Source organism: Acomys russatus, chromosome 13 (genome assembly GCF_903995435.1).
Source record: "Acomys russatus chromosome 13, mAcoRus1.1, whole genome shotgun sequence".
Lineage (NCBI taxonomy): Eukaryota > Metazoa > Chordata > Mammalia > Rodentia > Muridae > Acomys > Acomys russatus.
In genome coordinates, this window is record NC_067149.1 from 43,218,745 (window position 1) to 43,246,183 (window position 27,439).

At 52.1% G+C, this 27,439-nt stretch overlaps 1 protein-coding gene across 1 annotated transcript; it reads left to right on the forward strand.

The window, feature by feature from the left end:
* Cand2 (cullin associated and neddylation dissociated 2 (putative)) lies at nt 1–27,415 on the forward strand. The gene is made up of 15 exons (XM_051155137.1): nt 1–98; nt 5,516–5,659; nt 6,207–6,361; nt 7,448–7,571; nt 9,890–10,155; nt 12,325–12,430; nt 12,614–12,760; nt 14,414–14,702; nt 15,960–16,101; nt 16,425–17,927; nt 20,135–20,230; nt 22,293–22,462; nt 23,388–23,552; nt 24,982–25,089; nt 27,154–27,415. The coding sequence occupies exons 1-15, from the start codon at nt 31–33 to the stop codon at nt 27,379–27,381; spliced, it is 3,711 nt and encodes a 1,236-aa protein (XP_051011094.1). The 5' UTR covers nt 1–30; the 3' UTR covers nt 27,382–27,415.
* Nucleotides 27,416–27,439: the final 24 nt, after the last annotated feature.

Below are 27,439 nucleotides of genomic sequence, written 5' to 3' on the forward strand. Positions count from 1 at the left end.
CTCCCTCCCGCAGCCCGCGGAGCAGCCAGCATGAGTGCCGCCGCCTTCTACATCTCCAGCCTGCTGGAGAAGATGACGTCCAGCGACAAGGACTTCAGGTGTGCCCTGTGGCGGCCCGGGGTTCGTTTTCAGGGACCTCATCCTGTCCCGGCCGCCCCCCAGCTCCCCTGCCCCTCTCGGGCGCCCTTGGCCTCTTTGCCTGGGTCTGGCTGAGCCTGCTGCCCTGTTGCAACAGCCCCGCCCCCAGCCTCTTCCCGCCTTTGCTGTTCTAGACCCTTAAGTCCCCCTCACTGGGCGCCCCCACCCCCTCTTGCTCAGGCCCTCTTGTGGGAAGCCAGTGCAGTTCTCCTCAGACTCTCATTGAAACAGGCCCCGTAACGTACGCAACCTCCATCCTAGGGCTATCCCTTTCCGAGACCCACACTTCTGCCGGGTCTCTAACTGCCGGACTCTAACCCTAACTTTCCTTTCTTTCATCTCTTTCCCTTCATCTCCTTCCTCTTCTCCATCCCGTCTTCCTCATTCTCCCTCCTCTCCCAAGATGTTAGGTTAAATATGCTTTAGAGCAGGAAGCAAATGTTGAGGTGAGAGCCACCTGGTTCCCCCATTCTCTTTCTCCTGCCTTTCTCTCCAGGTATCCCAGAAACACAGAAACAGCTGCTAAGAAGGATAGGACTGTCTGGTGCAGCCCTACTGAGGCTTAGTGACCAAAGGGGTTTGGCGTATGGTTCTATAGCCAGTTCTGTACCCTCCAGTTGACAGGCCCCTGCACCCTCTCTGAGTCTTCTGTCGCATTTGTTATCCCTCCTTTTACAAACAGGGAAACTGAGGTTCAGGGACACAAAGGGCCTGGGTACGATGCCAAAGGAAGGGCCAAGCAAAGTGGAGGTGTTGGTGAGGTTCTCAATGTAGCCAGGCAGGAGGGGTCTGAAGCTGTTTGTGTGTAAGGCTTACGGTGTCCTATAAATCCACTCCTCAAAATCTCTTGCGGACCCAAGCCCCATGCGGGTAGTAGGGCTTTGTACCCTTTGCCCTGGCTTCAGATCTTGGCAGCCATCACTTACTGACTCTGTAGGTGATGGGCAAATTCCTCCACCCATCCTGAACCCTAGTTACTGTTTGCGGTTTAGGGACCAGGTAAGTGCTTTGTGAATGGCTTGCCCCTGACTCCGTGCAGGGAAACCAGGTAGGCCCTGGGAGAGTTCTTCTTCGAGCCCAGGCTCTTCCTGTTCTCCAGAGGCCTGGGGCGGAGGTGAGAGGGGTGGGGGCTTTGGCTTACTCAAAGTCACATGGCCTGCCAGAGCTGAGGGAATGTCTCCTGGGCCTATCAGGGAGTGAGCCCTATCAGCCAGGGCCTGAGAAGCCCTTTAAACCTGTCCCTGCCAGCTGCCTTGAGGACACTTAAAACCACCCTGAGCCTATGAGGATAGTGTCTATTTTTAAAAGTCTGAACACCAGGAGGCTGAGTCCCCGTCCCCACCCCCATTCCCCACCCGCAGCTGTCCAGGCGCCATGTGGCCCAGTGTCCCATGGTGCTGCCTCTCAGATGACAGGAGCCCATGGCTTATGGTTCCCAGAGGGGGATGACTGACTGGGGTTCCAGGCAAGGGACAGCAGGCCTTGATTCCCAGTTTTGCTTGGGGCTCAGGCTCTGACAGGGAAAACCAGAGTCTTGAGAGATCTGGCAGGAATTTCCAAATCCTTCCGTGGCCACACAGTGCTGTTTGAGGAAGCAGGAGGCACACCTCACGCTGGCCCTCTCTGGTGCTGTGTAACTTCTCTGAGCCTCCTTGGCTCAGATTGACCTATTAAAACCCCCAGGGATGCTGTGGGAAAGGGGCAAAGAAAATTTCCATTTTATTCATGGAAAAACTGAGACTCAGGGTTAAGGAGGCAGCTGGCCAAAACTTCCCCACTGGTAAGGCAGGTGTGTCACATTATAGTGCTACTCCCAGCACCATGGCGTTTCCTCTGAGAGTGGTGTCTGCAGAACTGAGGTGTTTGAAGTGCTGAGGTTTATTTGCCACTGTTGATTTCTGGGTCTGGGTTTCCACAAGGCCATTTGCCTCTAAGTCAGTAGCTTCTTAAGGCTGCGACCCTTTTGATACAGTTCCTTATGTTGTGGTGACCCCAGCCATAAAATTATTTCATTGCTACCTCATAGCTATAGTGTGGCTACTGTTACAAATCACGATGTAAATATCTGATATGCGGGCAGGAGAGATGGCTCAGAAGCTAAGAGCACTGGTTGCTCTTCCAAAGGTCCTGAGTTCAATTCCCAGCAACCACGTGGTGGCTCACAACCATCTATAATGTGATCGATGCCCTCTTCTGGCCTGCGGTGTTCATGCAGGTAGAACACTGTATACATAATGAATAAATCTTTTTAAAAAATATATCTGATATGCAGGATATCTGATATGTGACCCACCCCAAAGGGGTCAAGATCCACATCACTGCTCTTGGGTCTGTTGAGCGCTAACTCTCTGGCCCTCACTCCATTCCCTTATAAAACTTGTTCTTTGCTGAGCTTGGAGTGTCAGGTTAACACACAAGCTAAAGTGATCTGAGAAGAGGGAACCATAATAGAGAAAAAGCCTCCACAAGACTGGCCTATAGATAAGACTGTGGTACATTTTCTTTATTAGTGATTGGCTGGGGAGGGCGAAGCCCCTTGTGAGTGGTGCCAGCCCTGGATGGGTGGTCCTGGAGTGTATAGGAAAGCAGGCTGAAAGAGCCACAGGTCACAAGCCAGTAAGCAGCATTCCTCTGTAGCCTCTCTGGGCCTGGTGGCACTTGCCTTTAAACCTCCCATGGCCTCTGCTCCAGTTCCTGCCTCCAGCTTCCTGCCGTGAGTCCCTGCCCTGGCGTCCCTCCGTGATGGGCTGTGATGCAGAAGTATAAGCTGAAGTGAGCCCTTTTCTCCCTAAGTTGCTTTTGGTCATGGTCTTTATCACAGAAATAGAAACCCTACCTGAGGCGGTGAGTGAAAAGGAGTTTGATAGGCACATTCCCTGCTTGTCATCTGGGCCCTGTGCAGCAGACGGTCAGAAAGGCCCCCAAAGCAAACATCCTTTACCTTAAAGTACCTGGGTAGCAAATGGGACGGCAGCAACACCCTTCTCCCCCTCAGCTCAGCTTCCTGCCTTCTCTCAGCAGCTTCAAGCTGGTCCAGCTGCTAAAATAAAGGGTGGCATGGACAGGGTCCCTCCAGGCTCTGTGGGCTGCCATGACACCAACCAGCAGGTCTGGGCTGCCAATGTGAGGGTTGGGACCCCACTCTGATGGTGACAGCTTTTACCCCAGGGGGCTGGGACAGGAAGCAGGCTTTCTCTGGGCTCCTCTTTATAGCATGTCTCCCGCTCTTGCTCGTTTTCCATTCAAGTCTCTCTATTCAGGTGCCAGCAAGAGCTAGTGAGCATGGCAGCCTGTGGGAATAGGAGCACTGTCTTGCTGCACTAGGTAGAGACCCAGTTGTAGTTAGATCTTCTGTTTCCAGGGCTTAGAAGTCACTTTAATGGTGCTCATATGTTGATGAGTAATTCGCCCTGGGGAAAAACGTTTGCAAGCTGCACACAACTGAGGGCAGCCGGCTACGTCCTCTGTTCTCTTCCTTCAGCAGGAATGATGTCGCCGAGTCTCCTTTGGCCCCGTTCTCTGTTGCCTTCTGACTTGAACTCCCATTGCAAGCCAAGCGCTCAGGATAGAGCAGCAGACCTTTTTTAGAAGTCTTCAAGGACCCATTTGCCTTGGGGTGGGTGAAGGTCTTGGCTCTGGTCGGCTATTGGCTCTGGTCTTCAGAATATGCCAGTTGCCCATCATGATGAGCCAGGCAGAGTGGCCTGTGACTTTAATTTTAGCACTTGGGAGGCAGAGGCAGGGGGATGTCTATGAGTTTGAGTTTAGCCTGGCTTACAGAGTAAGTTCCAGCCCAGCCAGGGATATATAGTGAAACCTGTCTAAAACCAAAAACAAACAAACAAACAAAAAAACTAAGCAGAAACCCAAACAAGCAAATAAGCAGGTCTGTGACCCTGAACATCACCTAGGAACTTGGAAATACAATGCTCTTAGACCAGAGCCTCTACCTGTGCACTGAGAGTGGGTGTTGGGGAGGGGCGTTGCTGTGATGAGCAAGTCCCGTGAATGAGGGGCACAGACAGCGTACATCTATGCATCTAGAGATGCTTCTTTTCCACACCTGGCTCTGCCATGAAGTTGCCTATCTCACACTCAGGTGTTCAGTAGCCACCTGTTACCATGAAACGGGAGCAACATAGGACATTGACTGGGCGTGGACCGGACCGTGGACCCCGCAACTCTATCATCAGAACCCAAGTCTAATTCACAACTTTCCCCCCCTCAATTAAAAAGGATATTTAAAAAGATGTATTTATTTTTATTTTCTGTGTATGGGTGTTTATACTATGCATGCAGTGCTCGTGGAGGCCAGAAGAGAAGGTCGGGACTTAGAACTAGAGTTACAGATGGGTGTGAGCCATCGGGTGTGAGTGCTAGGAGCCAAACCCGGGTCCTCTGCAAGAGCAGCAAGTGTTTTATTGTTGGGTTTTTGTTGTTGTTTGTTTGTTTTTGTTTTTCGAGACAAGGTTTCTTTGTATAACAGCCCTGGCTGTCCTGTTCTCACTTTGTAGCCCTGGCTGTTCTGGAACTCACTATGTAGATCTGCCTGCCTCTCTGCCTCCCAAAGTAGTGGGATTAAAAGTGTGCACCACCACTGCCTGTCCAGCAAGTGCTCTTAAACACTGAGCCTCCACCAGCCTCCTCACCCCCATTTTCCAAACAGGTAAACTAAGGATTAGGGAGGGCGAGTGACTTGCACAAATTCCCGTTCTCACAGTGGCAGTGGCAGGACCCCCCACCCTTCCCAGGCCATGAGCATTCTCAGCCAGTGGGCCGTGACCCCTTTATCTGATGGCCTGCATATTAGATATTTACATGACAATTCATAACAGTAGCAGCATTACAGTATAAAGTAGCAGTGAAATAATTTTATGATTGGGGTCACCACAGCATGAGGAGCCATAGTAATAGTTTGTAGCACTAGGAAGGTTGAGAACCACTGCTCTAGAATCACCTAGGAGGTCTGCAGTACTAGAAGGGTAAGAGACACTGATTTAACCAGTCTTCTCATTTGTTTGTGTTTGTTTGTTTGTTCTTCGAGATAGGGTTTCTCTGTGTATCCTTGACTGTTCTGGACTCCCTTTGTAGACCAGGCTGGCCTCGAACTTACAGAGATTCACCTGCCTCTGCCTCCCAAGTGCTGGGATTAAAGGCGTGTGCCACCATCGCCTGGCTTAACAGTCCTCTTGTTTCAGTCTCCTGCCCTTTAGCAGTTGGTGTAGTGGAGGAGCCTCAGCTCTCCCCACAGCCCTGGTTACCTTTGAACCCTTGCACTGAAGTTTACTTCTGGGGAACGCTGAAATAGCACCCCAATCTATCAGGGCCTAGAAGCAGCTGACTGGACAGCGCTCTTTCTCACCCACGCCAACACCAGGTTCATGGCTACCAGTGACCTGATGTCAGACTTGCAGAATGATGCCATCCAGCTGGACGAGGACAGTGAGCGCAAGGTGGTGAGGACGCTATTACGCCTCCTGGAGGACAGGAGTGGAGAGGTGCAGAACCTGGCTGTCAAGTGGTGAGTCGGGTGGGGCTGACTAGGCGGAGGGTCGATGCCCCCAGGACGCAGCCTGTGAGAATCCTCAGGCAGTTCTTGGGCCCACAGTGGGGCCAGATGGTGGCTTAGCTTGCGTTTCTCGGAGGTAGACCATGCGCCAAGAGTTCAAATCTAAGTTTTGTAGGACACGGTCAGGGAAGAGGAGGTGGGAGGGAAAGGTAGCCTGCAAAGGGGGCTCTGTCGCCTTGACAAGTCCCCAGGTGACGGTCTGCTACCAGGCTTTGACAAATGAGGCTCCCGATCGCTGTTTAGTAATCCTCTGGGGGATGACACCAGCTCACATGTGGGAACCCTTGCTTTGGGGTACTGTGGGGCCTCAGGGTGATATGCAGATCACAGGTTTGGGGATATACCCCATTCCTAGCAAGAAAGGCTTCCCTGTTGAAGGGTCTTTTCCTCAGCATGTGTGTCCCCACAAGCTTGAGAGGACCAAAGCAGGCAGGCTGACTTAAGACGTGCCTGGGCCTTCCGGACCCTTCTCCCTTTCCTTCTCCCTTCTCCACCTCAGCCTGGGTCCCCTGGTGGGCAGGGTGAAGGAGTACCAAGTGGAGACCATTGTGGACACCCTCTGTGCCAACATGCGGTCGGACAAGGAGCAGCTCCGGGACATTGCTGGCATTGGCCTGAAGACCATCCTCTCAGAGCTGCCTCCCGCTTCCACAGGTACCCAGGCCCTGGGGTTGCTACTCAACCCAATTATGTCTCAGATACTGTGGCTAGGTGATTTCTCTCTAGGAATCCCACTGTTCACAGTATGCCTTCTGCCTGCTTCTATTTCACCTCATGCTGTGCTTACACAGTATCTTTATTAAGTAGTGGCACACACCTTTAACCCCTGCACTCTTGGAGGCAGAGGCAGTGTGGATCAGTGTGAGCTTGAGGCCAGCCTGGTCTGCATAGTTCCAGGACAGCCAGGGCTAAGTAGTGAGACCTTGTCTCAGAAATAAAAAAAGAGGACTCAGAGCAGTAAAAGGACCTACTTGGGGCCCCTCAGTGGTAGAGAATCCAGTCCCAGGTCAGTTGAAATTCTTGGCTGCCTGTTTGTTAGGAATGCTTCCAGCCACAAGAGTGGGAACTCAAGGCAGCTTAAAGACCTGTAGTGGTCTCTCTGTGGGGGTGATTGCTGTTGCTGCTGCTGTTACTCTCCTCCTCCCTCTCCCCCACTCCTCTTCCTCTTCTTCCTCCTCTTCCTCTTCCTGCTTTTTTTCTGGTGGTAGTACTGGAGATCAGGTGCAGGGGCTTATATGGGCTAGGCCCAGCCACCTCCATTCCTGTAGCAGTTCTATAACTCAGTCTGACAGGGTCACTTTTTTTTTATGTTTCTTTTTTTAACATATACATTTATATTATTACACGTGTCTCAGGGTCACATTCTTCGCCCATGTTCTCTCCCCTTTGTAAGAAAAGACACATTTTCCCCAATGGAGTCCATCTCACTGGCCACAGCTGAGTCACCTGGCCACTGCTAGCAGCGAGGGCCTGGGGAAAGAACTGTTTAACTCGTCCGTCTGCCTGGTGTAAGTGTGTGAGCCAGCCAGCAGCTCGGTGTCAGTTTGTCGGGTCCTCTAGCTGATACCTGTAGTTGTTCCTTAAGACTCAGGTCAACCTTGGACCACTGATGCCCAGGCTTTCCTGGCCCAAGGACTTCTGGAGGATGTAGGCTCAGAAACACAACCAACCCAAGCAGGCCGGAGTTGGGAGCTGCCTTCCAGCCCAGGGCCTTACCCTGCCCTCTTGTGCCCTGCACAGGCTCAGGGCTGGCTATCAATGTATGCCGAAAGATCACAGGCCAGCTCACCAGTGCCATCGCCCAGCAGGAGGATGTGGGTGTGCAGCTGGAAGCCCTGGACATCCTCTCTGACATGCTGAGCAGGTGAGCGAGGCCACTTTGGGCAAGAAAGTGGGGACAGGCAGGATTGAGAGGAGTGGCCTGCCTGCCACACCCTGTGCTTAGGACCCCTTAGTCACTCAGCAGCCTTGTCACACTATGGAACAGGCTCTAGGAGGTCATTAGCTCCAAGGTCACACAGTCAGTAAACCTCCCATGGCTTGTATGTTTGTTCTAGGGACAAGAAAAGTCAGGTGTTAGCCTACTGGTGGGCCTGCATTGCTTCCGAGGCAGACTTCACAGGCAGGTGGCCAGCTAAATATAATATTACAGTGATTAGATCAAGTGCAGGGCCCAAGCTCAGAGGACCCAGCTTAGCTGCCAGACAAGGGCCTCTCATGAGCTGCAGCTTCAGGGGGCCTGAGCTGATTGAAGGGCATCACAGAGGGCAGAGGCATAAGAGATGGTGAAAAGTTGTGGGTTTGGGGCTCAAGGGGGCACTGATGTAGATTGTCCTTTTGATTAAAAGATTAGGAGGGCCAGGTGTAGTGGCACACATCTTTAGTCCCAATTTCCTGGAGGCAGAGCAGGCAGATCTCTGTGATTTCGAGGCCAGCCTGGTCTACAAGTAGAGTTCCAGGACAGTCAGCACTACACAGAGAAACCCTGTCTCAAGAAACAAAACAAACGATTAGAAGAGTTTTCATGGTATATAAAGGCAGCATGGTGGGCCCTGAGCAGAATTCAGGCCCCTGTGGCAGTGAAACCCTTAAAGATTTCAGAGGAGCCTGGTCTATAAAGTGAGTCCAGGACAGCCAAGGCTACACTGAGAAAGTCTGTCTCGAAGAAACAAAAACAAAAACAAACAAACAAAAAGATTTCAGAGGAATCTAGAGGCTCCACACTGTGTAGGTGACAATAGTCCGGAGTTGATGCTTGTAATGATGCCATCCCCGATCCAGCACTTCAGGGGTAAGGGAGGGAGAGCCACCTTCAGGGAGTAGGGAAGATGGGCCCACTGACTAATGCGTGTGCATTGTACAGGGTTAGCCTGGGGCCTGCACAGCATCCGCTTCATATGACCTTAGCAGTCTCTGCTCTGGCGTCTAGCAGACTTGGGCCCAGGGCTTGTGCATGGTGAGCTGATTGTGAAGCTGGTGCACAGGGCTGAGGCTGGCGGTCTGGGCAGAAGTCCCAGGGACACATCTCTGGCTTCCCTCGCTCCTTTCTTTAGTCTGGACCAGCAGGGCTGGATAGGAGTGTCTTTGTTTTTATATTTGTGCTGGGATTGAATCCAGGGCTTCGCTCATGCTAGGGAAGAACTCACTGAGCTAGCCCCTGGTACTTTTTATTTTTGAGATTCCGTCTCTCAGTTGCTCAGGCGGGCCTTGAACTCACTCTGAAGCTAGACTGGCCTTAAACCTGTAGTCCTTCTGCCTCAGCCTTCCTACCAGGCGAGATTCTAGGCCTGGCTGTCTGAAGTGGTGGACTCCACAGGATCTAGAGCAGGCAGACTAGAGGACAGCCCTCCAATTCTGTATTAGAGGAGATAGAGGATTGGGGTGGGTGGGGGTGCTCTGGGAGTAGACGGGTGCAGTAGGAGGTAATGTTGAGTTTGTAGTACTTGGAAGGCACCCCTCGGTCATGAGCTTCAAGGGCCAGAGTCTGTGCCTGTGGCCTTCCAGCATAGACCCTGTCACAGTCGATGAATAACTAGGTAAAGGTTGCAGTAGAGTGACCTGGGCTGGACACAGGAGAGTGACCTGGGCTGGACACAGGAGAGTGAGGTCATGGAACGCAGCAGAGTAGGAAAGAAAGGCCTCCAGACACTGGGATCAAACTCACCCAGAGCTGATTGGCTGTGGGGAAGGAACTGGCCACAGAGAGCCAGGTTCTGTCTGTGGAGAAACTATCTGATGGCTGCCTCACTCAGCTTATCCAGAGGACACTAGGGAGCCGTGGCAGGATTAAGAGGCGAGTGATCAAGACCACTCCAGTCTCAGCAAGGAGGATAGACTCTTGGGGATGGGTGTTGAGGCAAGCCTCAGGCTCCCGAGAATTTGGAACATCCTCTCTGGAGCACCCATACGCATACCACGCCTCCTTGAGCTGAGAGACTGGACACTGGAGCTCAGGTATTGGACTTACACTGTTGACTGAGGAGACTTCAGAAGGTAGTCTCTTCCCACTTGCTGTCCTATAGTGAGCCTAAGTCACTCCTCATGGTTGGAGAGGGGGTACCTTGCCATTTTCCAGAGGTTTTTTGAATATTGTAAGTAGGAGGTAGAGAGAGGATGGGGCTGCAGATTCAAGCTGCCTCTTTGAGATGCGTGGCCTGACATTTCCTCTTACCCTGTCCTTAGGCTCGGTGCCCCACTGGGCACCTTCCATGCAAGTCTGCTGCACTGCCTACTGCCCCAGCTGAGCAGCCCACGCCTGGCTGTACGCAAGCGAGCTGTTGGGGCGCTCGGTCACCTGGCAGCTGCCTGCAGCACCGACCTCTTCATGGAGCTCGCTGACCACCTGGTGGACCGGCTGCCCGGCCCACGTGCTCCTGCCAGCCCCGCAGCCATTCGTACCCTGATCCAGTGTTTGGGCAGCGTGGGCCGCCAGGCAGGCCATCGACTGGGTGAGGGGATGGAGCTAAGGTCTGGGTAGGGCCTGGTGGATGAGGGCGGGGGTATACCCAGTAGGAGCATAAACTGGCTTTCCTTTTCCTGGTCTTAGGCCTCTTGTGTGGTCTTCTGGGAGTCACTTCTGTGGCCTGGAGGCTCAGGGATAGTCCTTGCAAGTTACGACATCAAACGCTTATATAGAATGTGTTCCCGACTTCTGCTTTGACAGGCACATCTTAACCTGTGAGCTAGGTTTGGACCCTTTCAACTTTTATTGAGAATAATAGGTCTACAGTTAGCCACACTGTTTAAAAGTGCACACCAGTACACACTTGTGAGCTCACATCACAGTCAGAACACTGAGTGTTCCCACCATCCCCTCATTTCCATCTCTGCCTCTGCCTTGCCTCAGATAGCCACCTCAGGTGGCATCAGATATGTTAGCTACAGACATCTTATTTTATGTATATGAGGGCTCTATCAGCTTGTATACCTGTACACCAGAAGAGGACATTAGAGAGTACAGATGGTTGTGAGCCACCATGTGGTTGGTAGAAATTAAAATCAGGACCTCTGGAAGAGGAGACAGTGAGTGCTCTTATCCACTGAGCCATCTCTCCTGTCCAGCCACAGACATCTTAGGCAGGTGTTGCAAATTCGAACAAGACAGTTGGGGATAAATAGCATAAATCAGCCCTCCTAACTCCTGGCTCCCACCACAGTGACTCCAGCAGCTGCTCCTTGGCTCCCCTCAGGAGCGTGGATCTGGGAAATGGGCTGACTGGTCTTAGACTTGGGCTCATATTTGGTTGGGCAGGAAACTGAGGTCCCAAGGACCCAAAAAAGTTTATATTAAGGACTGTCTAGGGAGCTGGAGAGGTGGCTCAGCAGTTAAGTGTTTGCTGCCCAGTCCTGAGGATTGTGAGTTCAGGTTCCAGCAACGGCATCAGGCTGCCAACAGATGCCTAGAAGTCCAGCTTCAACAGATCCAATGCCCTGTTTTGGCCTCTGCAGGCAACACATGTGTACATACACACATGGATAATAAAATACATTTAGAAGGGATATTTGGGAGTCTCCTGCTTAAGGTGTTCCTTCTTGCACAGTAGGAAGGGTGTAGCTGGAAGAGGGCTAAGCTAGTGGATCCTTTAAGGCAATGGTTCTCAGCCTGTTGTTGAGACCCCTTTGGGGGTAGAATGACCTTTTCACAGGGGTCTTCTAAGACCATTGGAAAACACATTTGTATCATGACTCATAACAGTAGCAAGATTACAGTTACGAAGTAGCAGTGAAACTACTTTTATGGCTGGGGTCACCACAAGGTCACACATTAGGAAGGTTGAGAACCATTGCTCTAAAGCCTGGGGACCAGGCAGAGACCCCCCGACCCCCGGCCCCCGCTGTCCCGTCTGCAGCTCACACCCTGGTAGGAATAAAGCACAGTTCTGACAGTGACTCAACCACACGTGCCCGCTCTGTCCAGGGACCAGAGCTAAGCTTTGCCTGCATCATTGTTCCTTGGTTTCTGTAAAATATAGTTTTCTATGCGCGCCCTAGCTCCCGAATAATGACACAGAGACCAATTATATTATTAAAAGCTTCAGGTGCTCTAGCTGGGCAGATACTGAGCTATTCTAACCTGACTATGTTGGCCTGGCTTCCCAGCCACATGGCCCGGTACCTGCCATGTTAGCCTCATCCTGGCTATTCCTTCTCCATCCTCCTGGTGACTCCTCAGGTCCCTCTCTCTCTCTTCCCCTTCTCCCCCCTCCTCCCCCACTTCCTCTCTCTTCTTATCCTCTCCTGCCCAGCTATTGGCTTTTTTTTTTTTTTTAAAAACCAATCAGAAGGTAATGGAGAACAGTGCTTACAATATACCAAGACAAGAGATGCTTCACAATAATGACAGTGCCAAAGTCTGGACTGTAACCAGATCTCTGGATACAGGCGTCAGCATTTGAATACACGGCGTACAAAAACATAACTCCAACAGGTTTCCATGCCTTGGCCATCAGTAGCCTGAGTCAGGAAGTCTTTACCAGCAGCCCACAGCCCCATGACACATAGGCTAGACCCCGGTCGGCTTGCCTTGAATCCTCTAAGTTGAATTTGCCCTGCTAAGGGCTGAGTCTGGCTGAGGTTGAGGGAAGGTCTGGCTACTTGGGTGACCTTTGGCTCTGCAGGGGCCCACGTGGACCGCCTGGTGCCCTTGGTGCAGGAGTTCTGCAACCTGGATGATGATGAGCTGAGGGAGTCCTGCCTCCAGGCCTTCGACGCCTTCCTGAGGAAGTAAGTGCACAGCTGCACTAGGAGACAGGTGTGTGTTGGGTGGGGTGGTGATGTGGGGAACTGGCAGGGATGGGGAGACAGGATGCCAGCCTCAAAACAGTCAGCTCTTGGAACCTGTCTTTGGGCCCCACCCTTGCTCTGCCTTGCTGAGTTCCAGTGAGGCCTCCCCTCCTTGTCCCTCAGGTGTCCCAAGGAGATGGACCCTCATGTCCCCAATGTTACCAACCTCTGCCTCCAGTACATGAAGCATGACCCCAACTACAACTATGACAGTGACGAGGACGAAGAGCAGATGGAGACTGATGACAGTGAATTCAGTGAGCAAGGTAGGTGGACAGCCTGTTGATAGGGAAAGCGGGCCACAGTGGCCAAAGCAGGACCTTTATCAGGCCTGTCTGGCTGGATGCTGCTCTTCTCTAGCTATAAGGAAAGCAGTGTAGTCATCTTCCTCCTGCCTGCCCAGTTAAACAGCTGGGACCAAAAATATCTGGGGGGAAAATGGTCTGTACCCAACACACAGGCAGTGATGTGATGCTTATGTTGTCTCAGGTGTTATAAGTATTAAGGTGACTTAAGGCTGGGATTGGGATGTGTAGGGTATGTGTGACTACCTTGAGATGCTGGTGTCCAGGCTCCCATAGGTCCCAAAGGACAACTCTTAATTGTTGCTTCCTGAGCATCCACTGGTATTCTAAGCTTTTCCTTCATAGTCCTCATAGCAACCGTAAAACCTAAGGGGAAGTCGTACTCACACTTGAGACAGGGAAACGGGGGAAACACCCAGTTAGTGACCACCACAGGACTTGGGCCTGCTCGGACAGACCTTCTGCCTTCAAGCTACCATTTGTATAAATGGTTTTAGGATAATGCTTTTAGCCCAGCACCAAAGCTGGACAAGTCCAGATGGGGGCTCCGTGGCTTCTTCCCTTGTGGCCGAGGTCCTCTCCATAACTGAGATTTTTCTAAAGGCAGGGTGCACATGTTGACCAGGGACTTAGGGCCTCATGGGGACTAGAAACAAAATCCGATAGGAGCCTTGAATGATTAGCCAGGACTTGGGCATTTTCTTGCCAGTAATAGAGGGCTAGGGGTATTTCTTGCTGTAAGGAGCTGCCCAGTGGGTACTGCCCATGGTAGCTCATTCGGATTTCTTTGCTATTTGAATCTTAGTTGTCACAGTAGGAACACAGAATGGCACAGTAGGAACACCTGGTCTCAAATTCAGGATAAAGAGGTGTTCCTGTCACCTCTGATTCTTACATCCTCCCCTAGTGAGATGGATGGGATTGAATCTTTGCTCCGCAGTTTCCTAACTATGTTCCCTGAGGAGGTCTCTCACCCTCTCTGAGCCTTGGTCTTGACATCTTTAAAATGGGGCCAGTAGCCCCTTTGTTCTAGTCGAGTTGTGATCTGCTAACTCTCAGACCTTACATACTCATTCTTTCTTTGGTGTTTGTCTCTCTGAACACCTTTGAGATCAGGGTCTTTGACCTGAACTGGGTTAGCACCAAGGCCACAGGAAGGCTCCCCTTTCTCTTTGGAAATTCCAGTAAGTGAAAGGATGGACCTGAGCCCCCAAAAGCTTCTCTGTGTCTCCACTGCAAACTTGGGGGCCATGTCATTCTTTTTTGCAAGAGGCCAGTGTCTCACTAGCCTTGAGCTTAAGCTCCTCCCACCCCACCTTTCCAGTGCTAGATTACAGGCCTGCGTCAGCAGACCAGTCCATTTTCTTCTTGCTAGTCAGACAAGGATCTGGAGGCAGGAAGGCCTGAGGCTGAAGTGCAGATGTTTATCCAGTGGGTCAAGCCACCTCTAGTCTCTTGGTCCCAGTTCTGTTCTCTGCGCCACAGCGCCATCCTGAGCACACCACAGGTGTTCACTCAGGCTGGTGGTGGTCCCAGGAGGCTGGGAATACGGATCAGAAGAAGCAGCCCAGGGCAGGCTGAGTCACGGCTCCGTGTGTCTTACTGCTGCCCTAGAGAGTGAGGACGAGTACAGTGACGATGACGACATGAGCTGGAAGGTGCGCCGAGCAGCGGCCAAGTGCATGGCAGCCCTGATCAGCTCGCGGCCCGACCTCTTGCCTGACTTCCACTGTACTCTGGCACCAGCGCTCATCCGCCGCTTCAAGGAGCGGGAAGAGAATGTCAAGGCAGACATCTTTGGGGCTTACATCATGTTGCTGCAACATACGCGGCCCCCTAAGGGATGGCTGGAGGCTGTGGAGGAGCCCACCCAGACCGGCAACAACCTCAATATGCTTCAGGAGCAGGTGGGCTGTGTCCTCGCTCTCGCCCACCCTCCCTCCTTCTGTTCTTCCTCCCCACCCCCATCTCGTCACGTGCTGAGGGATGTGGCGTGAGCATCTCTCTGCCCAGCCTGGGTGTTAAGATGGAGCCCTGCCTCATCCCTGGGACACATGGGCAGCAACACAGGTGGGACTTGCAGGAGCGAGAAGGGCTTCATCCCAAGAGTAAGCAGATAAAGGAAGTGGGCAAACTTAGCTTCACTTGAAAAACGTCCTTCTGGGTGGGGAATGGATTTTGGCAGGACAAGAGTCATGGCTGGGGACCAACAGGAGGACATCGCCACGGTGTCCAGTGATACAAAATGGTGGCTTCGGCTTAATGGAAGCCTGAGAAGTGGGCTGGACTGAAGCCCTGGATCTTGCTGGTGATAGGTTGCTTGTGTCTGGGATAGGCAGGTATCAGTTGGCTTCTCGGCCTCCTGGGATAGGGGACACTGAGGAAGAGGGGACATCTACATCACTGTACATTTATGGTTGAAGTCCTCATTGGCTTTAAGTGGTTAATCTAATAAAAATGCCAGAGGCTGAGTCCCAACTAAGAAAAGAGGCTCATTTAGCTCAGGTTTTAAACAGTCCACAAAGCATGGTCCCTGCCCTGGTGTGGATTGCCCTAGCTGCGTGACCTCTTTGCAGGTAGTAGCATGAATAGACAACAGAAAGAGATCCCATGGTAAGTCAGGAAGCCAGCACGATGAGGACTAAGCCCTTATTTTATAATAACCCTGTCCAGTAGAACCATTTCATCCTTTTGGGTGACTTCCTCATAATGCCAGCTTTTAAAGGCCCCTCCTTTTCCTAGGACCACCACCACACTGAGGACCAAGCTTCCGACATGTGAGTCCTTGTAGGACACAAACTTTATCTAACTGTAGCAGAAGCTTAGGTTGAGCCACCAGGTAGGCAGGAAATGTGCAAGCTGGTTCACAGGTCCATCAGGGTGGCACTAGTAGCCCTGGGTTCAGGAATATACGGGGAAAGAAAGTATCTAGGTAAAGAAGAGAAGGGGCCGTGTGCTGAAGACAGTTAGGCCTCTGCTTCCCCTTCATAGAGGTAGAGGTGACAGCCAGGCTGCTGAGTCGCCTTGAGCCAGTTCCCATCTGCATTTACAAGATGGAGGAAGTTGGCAAGTGGGGACTGATGGCCACTGAGGTGTCCCATCTATGTTGACTTCTCCCTCGGGAGGCTTCCTGGCCAGCTCCTGACCGCCCCACCTGCTCACAGGTGCCCATCGTGATGAAGGCCCTGCAGCGGCAACTGAAGGACCGGAATGTTCGGACCCGCCAGGGCTGCTTCAGCCTCCTCACCGAGCTGGCAGGAGTCCTCCCCGGCAGCCTGGCAGAGCACATGCCTGTGTTGGTGTCAGGTAGGCTGGGCTACAGCTGGCTGTCTGATCTTTGGGCCCCTTCCAGAATACAGGCCCCTACCCTATACTGAACCCTCAACCCCTGAGAGCCCAGGTAATATCCCTGGGCTCGCCCTGTGTCATGATGGCCCACGGTGGTTCCCTTCCAACCACAGCAGAGCCAGGCTGCTTCTAAGCTCCAGGTGAATTCTGGCCTTGTTTCCCTCAGCTTTGGTAGCATCTAGAAACTTCTGTCTGGGTGCCTTGGATGCTTGGGTTCAGTTCAGATGCTTCCCCAGGCTGAGGCAGGCTGAAGAGCCCCTAACCTTGGTTCCCACTTGCAGGCATTGTCTTTTCGCTGGCTGACTACTCTAGCTCCTCCACCATTCGGATGGATGCCCTGGCCTTCCTGCAGGGCCTTCTGGGTACGGAGCCAGCTGAGGCCTTCCACCCACACCTGGCCACCCTCCTACCACCTGTGATGGCCTGTGTGGCTGACCCTTTCTACAAGGTGGCAGCTGAGGCCTTACTGGTGCTCCAGGAGCTGGTGCGGACCCTGTGGCCACTGGATAGGCCTCGGCTACTGGACCCTGAGCCATATGTTGGAGAGATGTCCACAGCTACCCTGGCGCGACTTCGAGCCACCGACCTGGACCAGGAGGTGAAGGAGCGGGCCATCTCTTGTGTGGGCCACCTTGTGGGTCACCTTGGTGACCGACTTGGGGATGACCTAGAGCCCACGCTTATGCTTCTCCTGGATCGCCTACGGAATGAGATCACCCGGTTGCCTGCTGTCAAGGCGCTGACACTGGTGGCTGTGTCCCCCTTGCGGCTTGACCTACAGCCCATCCTGGCCGAGGCGCTGCCCATCCTGGCTTCGTTTCTGCGCAAGAATCAGCGGGCCCTGCGGCTGGCCACGCTAGCTGCCCTGGATGCTCTGGCTCAGAGTCAGGGCCTCGGCCTGCCTCCACCTGCCGTGCGGACTGTGCTGGCTGAGCTGCCTGCCCTGGTCAGTGAGAACGACATGCATGTGGCCCAGCTGGCCGTTGACTTCCTCGCCACAATGACCCAGGCCCAGCCCACCTCTATGGTCGAAGTTAGTGGGTCTGTTCTGAGAGAGCTGCTGCAGCTGCTGCACTCACCTTTGCTGCCTGCTGGGGTGCTGACAGCCACGGAAGGCTTCCTGCAGGCACTGGTGGGAACCCGCCCTCCATGTGTGGAGTACTCTGAGCTCATCAAGCTGCTCACTGCACCTGTTTATAACCAGGCTGGGGATGGTGGACCCGGCCTGCACAAGCAGGTTTTCCATTCACTGGCCCGGTGTGTGGCTGCCCTCTCAGCTGCCTGTCCCCAGGAGGCAGCGGGCACTGCCAGCCGCCTAGTCAGTGATGCTAAGTCACCCCACTCAAGCACAGGGGTCAAAGTCTTGGCGTTCCTATCACTGGCTGAGGTGGGCCAGGTGGCTGGGCCAGGCCCCCAGAGGGAGCTGAAGACTGTACTTCTGGAAGCCTTGGGGTCTCCTAATGAGGATGTGAGGGCTGCAGCCGCATACGCCCTGGGCCGTGTGGGTGCTGGCAACCTGCCTGACTTCCTGCCCTTCCTGCTGGCACAGATCGAGGCCCAGCCCCGGCGACAGTACCTGCTGCTACACGCACTCAGGGAGGCCCTGGGGGCTGCCCAGCCTGACAGCCTGAAGCCCTATGTCGAGGATGTGTGGGCACTGCTCTTTCAGCGCTGTGAGAGCCCTGAGGAGGGCACTCGGTGTGTGGTGGCTGAGTGCATCGGGAAGCTAGTGTTTGTGAACCCTCCCTTTCTCCTGCCTCGATTCCGGAAGCAGCTTGCTGCAGGTAAGGCCCAGTGGCCCCAAATTGACCCAGCATGAGGCGGGTATTTGGTCCCCAAGCATCCACACAACACATGCAGATCACTGGAAACGAGAATCACATGTCTGTCAAGCAAGGAAAAGAGGCCAGATAGAAACACGTGGTGATTCCTAGAAGTACAGGCTTCCTTTTACATGGTTTCTGGGGTAGAGGACAAGGGGTTTGGGGGTTTTATGTGTATGGTTATTTTGTCTGCATATATGTATGTGCACTGTGTACCTGCAGTGCCCTTACAGGCCAGAAAAAGGCATCAGATGCCCTCGAACTGGAGTTACAGACAGCTGTGATCTGCCCGGTGGGTGCTCACAAACCAACCCAGGTTGTCTGCAAGAGTGGCCAAGGCCATCTGTCCAGCCCAAGGGGACAGGGCTTTTTATGTGCCCCTACCTCAGACAGAGGGGTCTGCATCACAGATTCAACTCATCCAAGGGGACTGCATCAAAAATTCAACTCACGGCTCAAAAATAGCCTGTGAAAATGTTGTGTCTGTTCTGAACACGCGAAGACCTTTCTTGTCTTTGTGTGTGTGTGTGTGTGTGTGTGTGTGTGTGTTGCTGTGGCATGCATATAGGGGTCACAGAACAACTTACGGAATCAGTTCTCTCCTATCATTTGGATCCCAGGGATTAAACTCAGGACCTTGGCCTTGGTAATAAGTGCTTTTACAGCAAGAGCCATCTTGCAAGTGTTTTGTTTTGTTTTTTCCTAAACAGTATACATTTAACTACTGTTGACATCTTTTATGTAAACAACATAGAGAAGATTGGAAGTACATGGGACAGTGTAAACACCATGCTGTTTTGTAGAAGAGGCTTGGTGTCCTTGGGCTTACTATCCAGGAGATTCTGGGTCCTGTCCTCTGAAGACCCTAAGGGGTAAAAACACAACTTAAAGTTTTATGCTGGCATTAGGCATACGGGGTTATAAATATAACTCTTTAACTAGGAATATATCTTAGCTACATTTGGGAGGCTGAGGCAGAAGGATTACCTCAAGGCCTACCTACTGACAGAAGTTGAAGGCCTTTCTGTGCAATTTAGTGAAACTCAGACTCACAGAACCAAGGCGCTGGGGCTGTAGCTGCTGCTTGGGGGACAGTCTTTGTCTGTGATGCCTGGGGCCCTGGGCTCCATTCCTAGCGTCTCACACAAATACTGGGTGACACAGAGCCAGGTGAGGGAGTGTACACCTTAACCCCAGCACTTACTTTTCTCACTGCGGTGACAAAATACCTGAAAGGACCCTGCATGGAGGGAGCAGTCAGCTGTGGGTGGGAAGGCATGGTGTGAGCCGTCATGGCATCGGGAGCATGGAGGGAGCAGTCAGCTGTGGGTGGGAAAGCATGGTGTGAGCCATCATGGCATCGGGAGCTTGCAGAGTAGCTGCTTCATGTCTTGGTGGATCAGGACACAGTTCAAGCTGGAATCAAAGGCTAATATAACCAGCGAGGCCCACTCCCAGCAGCCTACTTCTGCCTACTGGGCCCCAGCCCCAAAGACTGCACAACTAGTGCCCGGCTGGGGGCCAAGCTGGAGGTATATGAGCCATGTCCTGGCATCGCTCCTCCATCCTTAGGGATCTGTGTGAGCTAAAGACATCGACAAAGTGAAGTGAGTCCCTCATGACATCGTGACTTGAGTTCTGTGGGAATCCCATTGTCCTGCAGCCTGCCAAGAGCTCCGTGGCCTCTGCTGTGTGGCCTAAAGTGCCAGCTTGGCCTCTCTGAGTCCCTCTTTCTGGTGTAAAACAGACCGGTGGTCCTTCTTCATAATTCTGTTTGTTTTGAGGCTACAAAGGGACTCATTTTAGCCCAGGTTGACCTTGAACTCCTGAAGACACTCCTGGGTCCTTGGCATGACGGGTCTGTACTTCCACACCAGCATCATTATTTTAGTTACATTTTGTGAGTTTGAATGGAATGAATGTCTGGAAAATGTAGTGTAGTCTCAGCCCAGGGGCAGGACGTTTCTCAGAGGTCCTAGTGTTTGCACCTGTAGGGTGTGCCAAGCCCCAACCACTTACTCTGCTAGCTGCAGGAGGGAGAACTGGGCAGATTCATGGCTGGTACAGGGAGTGATCACATGACCTTCCTGCGAGGTGGTGTACTGTGTTTTGATGACCATAGCCTGCAGGTTGTCCCCTGCCCCATATTGTTACCTCTTGCCTTGCAGGTCAGCCGTACACCCGGAGCACGGTCATCACCGCAGTCAAGTTCCTCATCTCGGACCAGCCACACCCAATTGATCCCCTCCTGAAGAGTTACATTGGTAGGTGTCCCCCATTCCCTCCCTGTCTTGGCTACAGCTAGTACCCCTCACCTTGAGTCCAGAGCGTGGCTAGGACATCTTGGAAATTAGGCCAAGGGAGTCTGACTCAAAAGGAACCCTCTGTGATGGGCAGGCAGCAGGGTCAGACTCTTAAGTGAGGAGCTATGCCTTCAAATCCCTGTGGTAGACCTCACATGCCCCTTCTTATTGATGCCTCGTGCTTCCTCATCTGTCAAATGGGTATGAAAAGTTCCTGGAAAAGGTTCTCTTGGAAATAGCTTGCTGGGGTGGGAAGTGCCCTCTAAATGCAACAGGCACTGAGGATGAAAAGCAAGCCGGAGCTGGTGAGCCCCCCCATGATCAAGTCTGAGGGAGCCTTTGCTGGAGGAGCCTTATACACCATGGGGTAGGCCACGCCCTCCCTTGGAGTCTCCCTCAGGACCAGACTTCTTGTCTTCAAAGCCCAGGGCCTGCATCTTCTCAGAGCCCACACCAGACTCTCAGCCCTCCTCTCCCAGTAGGCAGCCCCAGGGAGTGCAGAGGGAGGCTGGAGTTCACCTGCCTTTGGCTTTGGATACTGTATGTGAGGGCTCAGCTATAAAACAGGGTCCTAATACACATGCAAGGGTGCTGTGGCAGACCGAAGAGCCAGAGCCATGGCCACTCTTGAGTTGGAAACTGTATCCTTATTGCAGTCCTCTCGTGGCCTGACCTGGAGGACTGAAGTCAGATTCCAGCCTTGATGAGGAGCTGTGGTTGCATGGCCAGGGCCACCAGTGGGGGTCTCCGTTTTGCATTATTATGGTTTGATTTGGTTTTTGATTTTTATTAGATGGGGTGTGTGTGCGTGTTTAAGATGTGTTTATGAGCGTTGGTGTTTCACTTGTACATGTTTGTGCGTCACGTGTGTGCCTGGTGCCTGCGGAGATCAGAAGAGGACATTGGGTCCCCTAGAACTGGAGTCTGGGTGATTGTGAGCCACCATGTGGGTGCTGGGAATCAAACCCAGGTCTTCTGCAAGAGTAGCCAGTGGTCTTAGCTGCTGACCCATCTTCAGCCCCCAAGTCTGGTTTGTTTTTTAAAGGAAGAACCCACATAGCCCAGGATGGACTCAAATTCACTATATATAGCTGAGGAGGACCTTGAGCTCCTGATCCTGCCTTTATCGCCCAAGTGCTGGGATTACAGGCATGTGCCACCACCCTTAGCATGTTTGACCCTCAGCTTTGATCTCCCTGTGTTGGTACTATGAGATGCCCTTGGATAAAACTCATCAGTTAATTCTCACAGCCCCAGCCTGGTAAAGAACACTAGTCCTGTTTTACAAATGAGGAAACTGAGTCCCAAGAGAGAGGTCAGACATGCCCGATTCCTAGGTTGTGTTCTCACAGAAGCAGTACCCCAGGAGCCAGCACAACACCATGGGAAGGGCCCCAGGTCCCAGCGTTGTTGAGCTCTGCTCTGCTGGAAGACTGCAGTTCCTCCCAGTGGTGTACATCAGGGGTCATGTGACAGCAGCAGCTGGTGATGGGCACTCTGGTCACATGGTTGCAGTGGAGACTCAGGTTTCTGGATGAGGATGCAGCTCAGTGGTAGCACGTGTGCTCAGCATGTGCAAGGCCTTGGGTTCCATCCTCAGCATTATCCCACATAAGTAAAACACGGTCCAAATTCCCAAACTAAACCACTCCAAAAGGCCTACTCTGAGGAGCCATGTCAGGATAGCTCTTCAGACGCTGTCCCCTAGGTGGCGCTTGCTTGCCCTCCCACACTGGAGACTAAGGCAGGAAGATCTCAGAGCTGGTGCTGTCCGGTGAGGGCCTGTCTCAGAACAAGTCTTTCTTTGCTGCGGCCATCATGTCTTACTCCTAAAAGCCCTGCTATGAGGTCTGGGCAGCCCAAGCCCACAATTAGTGGGAAGCCAGGCATCCTTACATGGACTGTGAGGGTATTGTGTCTGCCCTTGAGCCTGCATAACTCACAGTGCCCAGGTCCCTGGGTACAGCATGAAGGTGGCTTTGTGCCTTGCTTCTATGACCTTCTTTGTCTTGTCACTCTGCAGCAGAGTTCATGGAGAGCCTAGAGGACCCCGACCTGAATGTGCGCAGGGCTACACTCACCTTCTTCAACTCAGCTGTGCACAACAAACCATCCCTGGTCCGGGACCTGTTGGATGACATTTTACCTCTTCTCTACCAGGAGACCAAGATCCGCCGGGACCTCATCCGAGAGGTACGGGGCAGCATGGACACCTGGTGTGGCTGAGGCTCTTGTTAGCTGCCCCCATGAGCTTCCTGTTCCGTGCTGCCAAGGCTCACTGAAGACTATGAGTAAAACCCACAGGCACCAGGGCTGCATGGCCCCAGTGACGTCATGGCCTTCCATTCCCCACCTGTGGCCCAGACTGGGCAACCCAGTGCTCCCTGAGCTTCGGTAGCCCCCGAACTAAGTGAGGAGAACCACCATGCCTGTACCACAGGGATGTGCCCTAAGCACCTGCGGCAGCTCTGGTGCTTGTGGCACATGTTCAGTCCCCAAATGTGATGCTGCCTCTAACGGGTTCTATTTAAAATGCAAGCATCTTATATATACTATCTGAAACTGCTCCCAGGTATATGAGGAAGGGGCTTATTGGACATAAATGGACTCTGTATTTAGAATTGAGTCCTTTTCCCGAGATGTCTCTTTGAATGTGTACACATGCCAAAATCCACAATTCAGACAAACTCAACCCCCTGAACCTCCGGTCTGAGACACGTGGGATTTCTGGGCTGCAGTGTCAGTGACTGCTGATTCTTGGCCAGAGTCTCAAGTCCTGGGGCTCAGACAGCCACGCCATACTTGGCTTATGTAGTCTAGGCCGAGAATGACTCTGAACTTCTGCTTCCACCTCCTGGGTGCTGGGGTTACAGACGTGTGCCTCAGCGTGCAGGAGGTCCTCCACACGCGCGTGCGCATCCCGCAGTGCCTGACACTGCCTGCTCAGTGGGCATGACAGTCTGGAGGAAGGATGCTGCAGGCTGAGGTGAGACTTTAGGCTTGAGCATGTGAGGTGTGTCTTGGGGCCAGGATACAGTGCTGAGCAGGTGGGATGAGTTGCAGAAACTAGGGGAGGGGCTTTGTACCCCAAAAACCTCTCCATCCTTCCTTCCTGCAGGTGGAGATGGGGCCCTTCAAGCATACTGTAGATGATGGGCTGGACGTGAGGAAGGCTGCCTTCGAGTGCATGTACTCACTCCTGGAGAGCTGCCTGGGCCAGCTGGACATCTGCGAGTTTCTGAACCACGTGGAGGATGGGCTGAAGGACCACTATGACATCCGGGTAGGTAGTGCCCTGCCAGGTACAGGCCAGCTCAGAGCATGAGGCCTGTTCTTCCCTCTTCCATGCACCCCGTGAAGATAGCTGTGCTACTTTCTGTCAAGAACAGGAACCAACTGGGCACACACCTTTAATCCCAACACTCAGGAAGCAGAGGCAGGTAGATCTTTGAGTCTGAGGTCAGCCTGGTCTGCAGGGTGAGTTCTAGCACAGGCAGGACGGCTACACAGAGGAACCCTGTAGGAGGCAGTATGGTACCCTGCGGGCAGCCTGGTTTCAGCTCAGAGGCAGATACTGAGGTTTTAGAACTATATCTGATGCCAGGTATGGTGGTGCGCACACCTTTGATCCCAGCACTCGAGAGGCAGAGGCAAGAGGATGGATCCCTGTGAGGCCGGCCTAGTATATAGTGAGTTCCAGGACAGAGAAACCTTGTCTCAGAAAAAAAAAAAGAAAGGCTCTTTTTTTTGTTTGTTGTTGTTGTTGTTTTTTTTTTTTTTTTTTTATACAGGGTTTCTCTGTGTAGTCTCGGCTGTCCTAGGCTCACTTTGTAGACGAGGCTGGCCTGGAACTCACAGAGATCCGCCTGCCTCTGCCTCCCAAGTGCTAGGATTAAAGGCATGTGACACCACACCACGCCCAGCCAAAAAAGTCCTCTTTTGGAGAATTTGTCCAACCCTTCTCAAGAGCACTGCTTCCACCTCAGACTTCCACAAGGTGCTGTGGATGACCTGGCCGCCGTTCCCCTTAACCCTCCAACCCTTTTGCCCTCACCACTAACCTGCCCCACTTAACCACCTCTCTCCTGGAGGCCAGGCCAAGTGCCTTGGCAGCAGAAGCCAAAACAAACAAACAATAACAACAAAACAAAAGAAAACAAAACAAAACCAAGGAACTGAGTCTTAGAGGTTTCCCAGGGCATGCACTCTGGGCACACTAGAGCCAGGGCTAGTGTAGTGTTGGAACAGCTTATGCCATTTTTGCTTTGTATTAATTTGTTTTAAATGTTACTAACATTTAAAGGTCAAGAGATTTGACATGAGAAGTAGTTGTTTCTTTGGAAAACAACCCATATTGCCTTTGTATTAATTTTATTTCTGGTTGTTATTATTATTATATTTATTTATTTATTTTTGGCTTTTCGAGACAGAGTTTCTCTGTGTAGCGTTGACTGTCCTGGACTCACTTTGTAGACCAGGCTGGCCTCGAACTCACAGAGGCCTCTGCCTCCTGAGTGCTGGGATTAAAGGTGTGCGCCACCACCGCCCCCCAGCATGATGTACATCTTTTATAATAGGAATCTGAGACCCAGAAATAGGGCCCTGGAAAGACTTGATTGTGGGCTTATGGGGTGCAAGCCTGCACTTCCTTTGGGTCTGCTGCTCTTTCTGGGTGCTGTTTCACCAGGAGTTCCATTTGCTTCCTTGCATAGATGCTGACCTTCATCATGCTGGCCCGGTTGGCCACCCTTTGTCCTGCACCTGTCCTGCAGAGGGTGGACCGGCTCATCGAGCCACTCAGAGCTACCTGTACTGCCAAGGTAAGCCTTGCCCAGCCCTCCCGGGCTCCAGAGTGCCTGTTGGGTGCACACTCACTGTACCGTGTGCACGTTTTCCTGTTGCCCTGGTCTACACACAGCTTCCCAGGCTGTGAGAGTCCTTCATTAAATACTTCCTGGTTGTTGGGCTGGGAGAGGGACCCAGGGTAGTGCTGCACAGGCTAGCTTCCCCACTCAATCTGTGCAGATCCCAGCTGCAAGCTGGGCCTGACTCCTGGGATTGATTGATTGGCTGGCTGCTTCAGGGCAGAAACACTGTTTACACAGAGTGTCTCAAGGTCTTTTTTTTTTTTTTTTTTAAAGATTTATTTATTTATTATGTATACAATGCACATCAGATCACATTATAGATGGTTGTGAGCCACCATGTGGTTGCTGGGAATTGAACTCATGACCTCTGGAAGAGCAGTCAGTGCTCTTAACCTCTGAGCCATCTCTCCAGCCCTGTGTCTCAAGGTCTTGACGGGGGATTTGGGGTAAAGGCATCATGCACTGTTGGGAACAGCTCAGCACACTCAGGACACAATGAAGACCTGTTGAGTGAAAGAACACGTGTGTATGCATGTGCACATGTGTGTTGTAAATGTGTTGTGTCTGAGGAGGCCAAAGGTTGACTTTCTTTTTTGAGACAGGCTTATACTTTGCAACCCTGGCTGTCCTGAACTCAATCTGTAGACCAGGCAGGCCTGAGATCTGCCTGCCTTGTGCACGCCTTTAATCCTTTTAATCACCATATCCAGCATTTTGGTTTTTTTTTTTTCCAAGTCCTTTGCCAACTGACCCATCTCCCAAGTCCTATATCGAGAGTTTTGAAAGAATAAAATTTAGGGATAGAGATATGGCTCAGCGGTTAAGGGCACTGACTGCTCTTCCAGAGGTCATGAGTTCAATTCCCAGCATCCACATGGGGCTCAAATGATAAATAAATAAATCTTTAAAAAAAAAAAAAAAAAAGAATTTAGCCAGAAAGAGGACCAAGAATTTCAGTCTTTAGGAGAGACACTCTGTCCCTGAAAAATAAATAGAAGCTGGGTGTGATGGTGCACACCTGTAGTCCCAGCTCTTGGGGAGGCAGAGGCAGGAGGATCTCTGGGAGTTCAAGGCCAGCCTTGTCTACAAAGTGAGTCCAGGACAGCCAGGGCTACACAGAGAAACCCTGTCTCGAAAAACAAAACAAACAAACAAAAATCTATGTGCCAGGAGCTGGAGAGATGGCTCACTGGTTAAGAGCACTGCCTGCTCTATCAAAGGAGCCAGGTTCAATTCCCAGCACTGACATGGCAGCTCACAACTGTCTGTAACTCCGAGATCTGACACCCTCACACCAATGCACATAAATTTAAAAAAAACTTTTTTTAAAATCTATGTTCCCAGGTTGACCTCAAATTACTGATCTCAAATGATTCCTTCCTCCTGTCTTGTCTTCCATGTAGCTGGGACTATAGACTTGTGCCACCAGGCCCATCATTATTTTTTCTTTCATTCATTCATTCATTCATTCTCTCTTCTCTGTGTGTGTGTGTTAGAGACAGCAGACAACACAGACACTCCTGTAGTCCAGGCTGACCTTGAACTCAATATATAGGCAAAGATGACTTGAGTTTCTGGGATTGCCCACTGTGGTACGGGGGGTGGAGGGGTTTGGTGTCCCCTTTTCCTCATTCTGGTGTGAGGACATTGAACCCAGGCCTTTGTACATGCCAGGGCATACCCACTGAGTTACCCACCCAGCCCCACAGTTGTGATTTTTTTGTTTGTTTTTATTTTTCAAGATAGGGTTTCTCTGTGTGCTGCCCTGCAATCACTTGTAGACCAGGTTGGCCTTGAACTCACAGAGATCCGCCTGCCTCTGCCTCCGGAGTGCTGGGACTAAAGGCGTGCACCACCATGCTGGGCTCACAGTTGTGATTCTCAAGTAGCAACACATTAGCAGAAAACATGACATCTGATGTGGATCAGATCGAAATGACACCTTCATTAACCTGAAAGCTGTCTGTTGAAGATGGTGACGCAGCGGCTTAGTAAGGACACTCTCTCCCTTTGCAGGTGAAGGCTGGCTCTGTGAAACAGGAGCTGGAGAAGCAGGACGAGTTAAAGCGCTCCGCGATGCGGGCAGTGGCTGCCCTGATGACCAACCCTGAGGTTCGGAAGAGCCCCAGTATGGTTGACTTCTCGAACCAGATCCGATCCAACCCAGAACTCGCCCTCCTCTTCGAGAGCATCCAAAAAGACTCAACTTCCAGCCCCAGCGTGGATTCTATGGAACTCAGCTAGCTGTCCCCAACAAAAGCCTCCCCTACCACCCCTGTACGCCTTGGCTCTCCTGCTCTTC

Excerpts from the sequence above, each read along its gene's own strand:
- Cand2 (XM_051155137.1), top strand. The coding sequence starts at position 31 with ATGAGTGCCGCCGCCTTCTACATCTCCAGCCTGCTGGAGAAGATGACG. Across the intron at positions 7,572-9,889 it reads CTCTCTGACATGCTGAGCAG|GCTCGGTGCCCCACTGGGCA; the intron begins GTGAGCGAGGCC and ends CCCTGTCCTTAG. Across the intron at positions 17,928-20,134 it reads CCGGAAGCAGCTTGCTGCAG|GTCAGCCGTACACCCGGAGC; the intron begins GTAAGGCCCAGT and ends CTTGCCTTGCAG.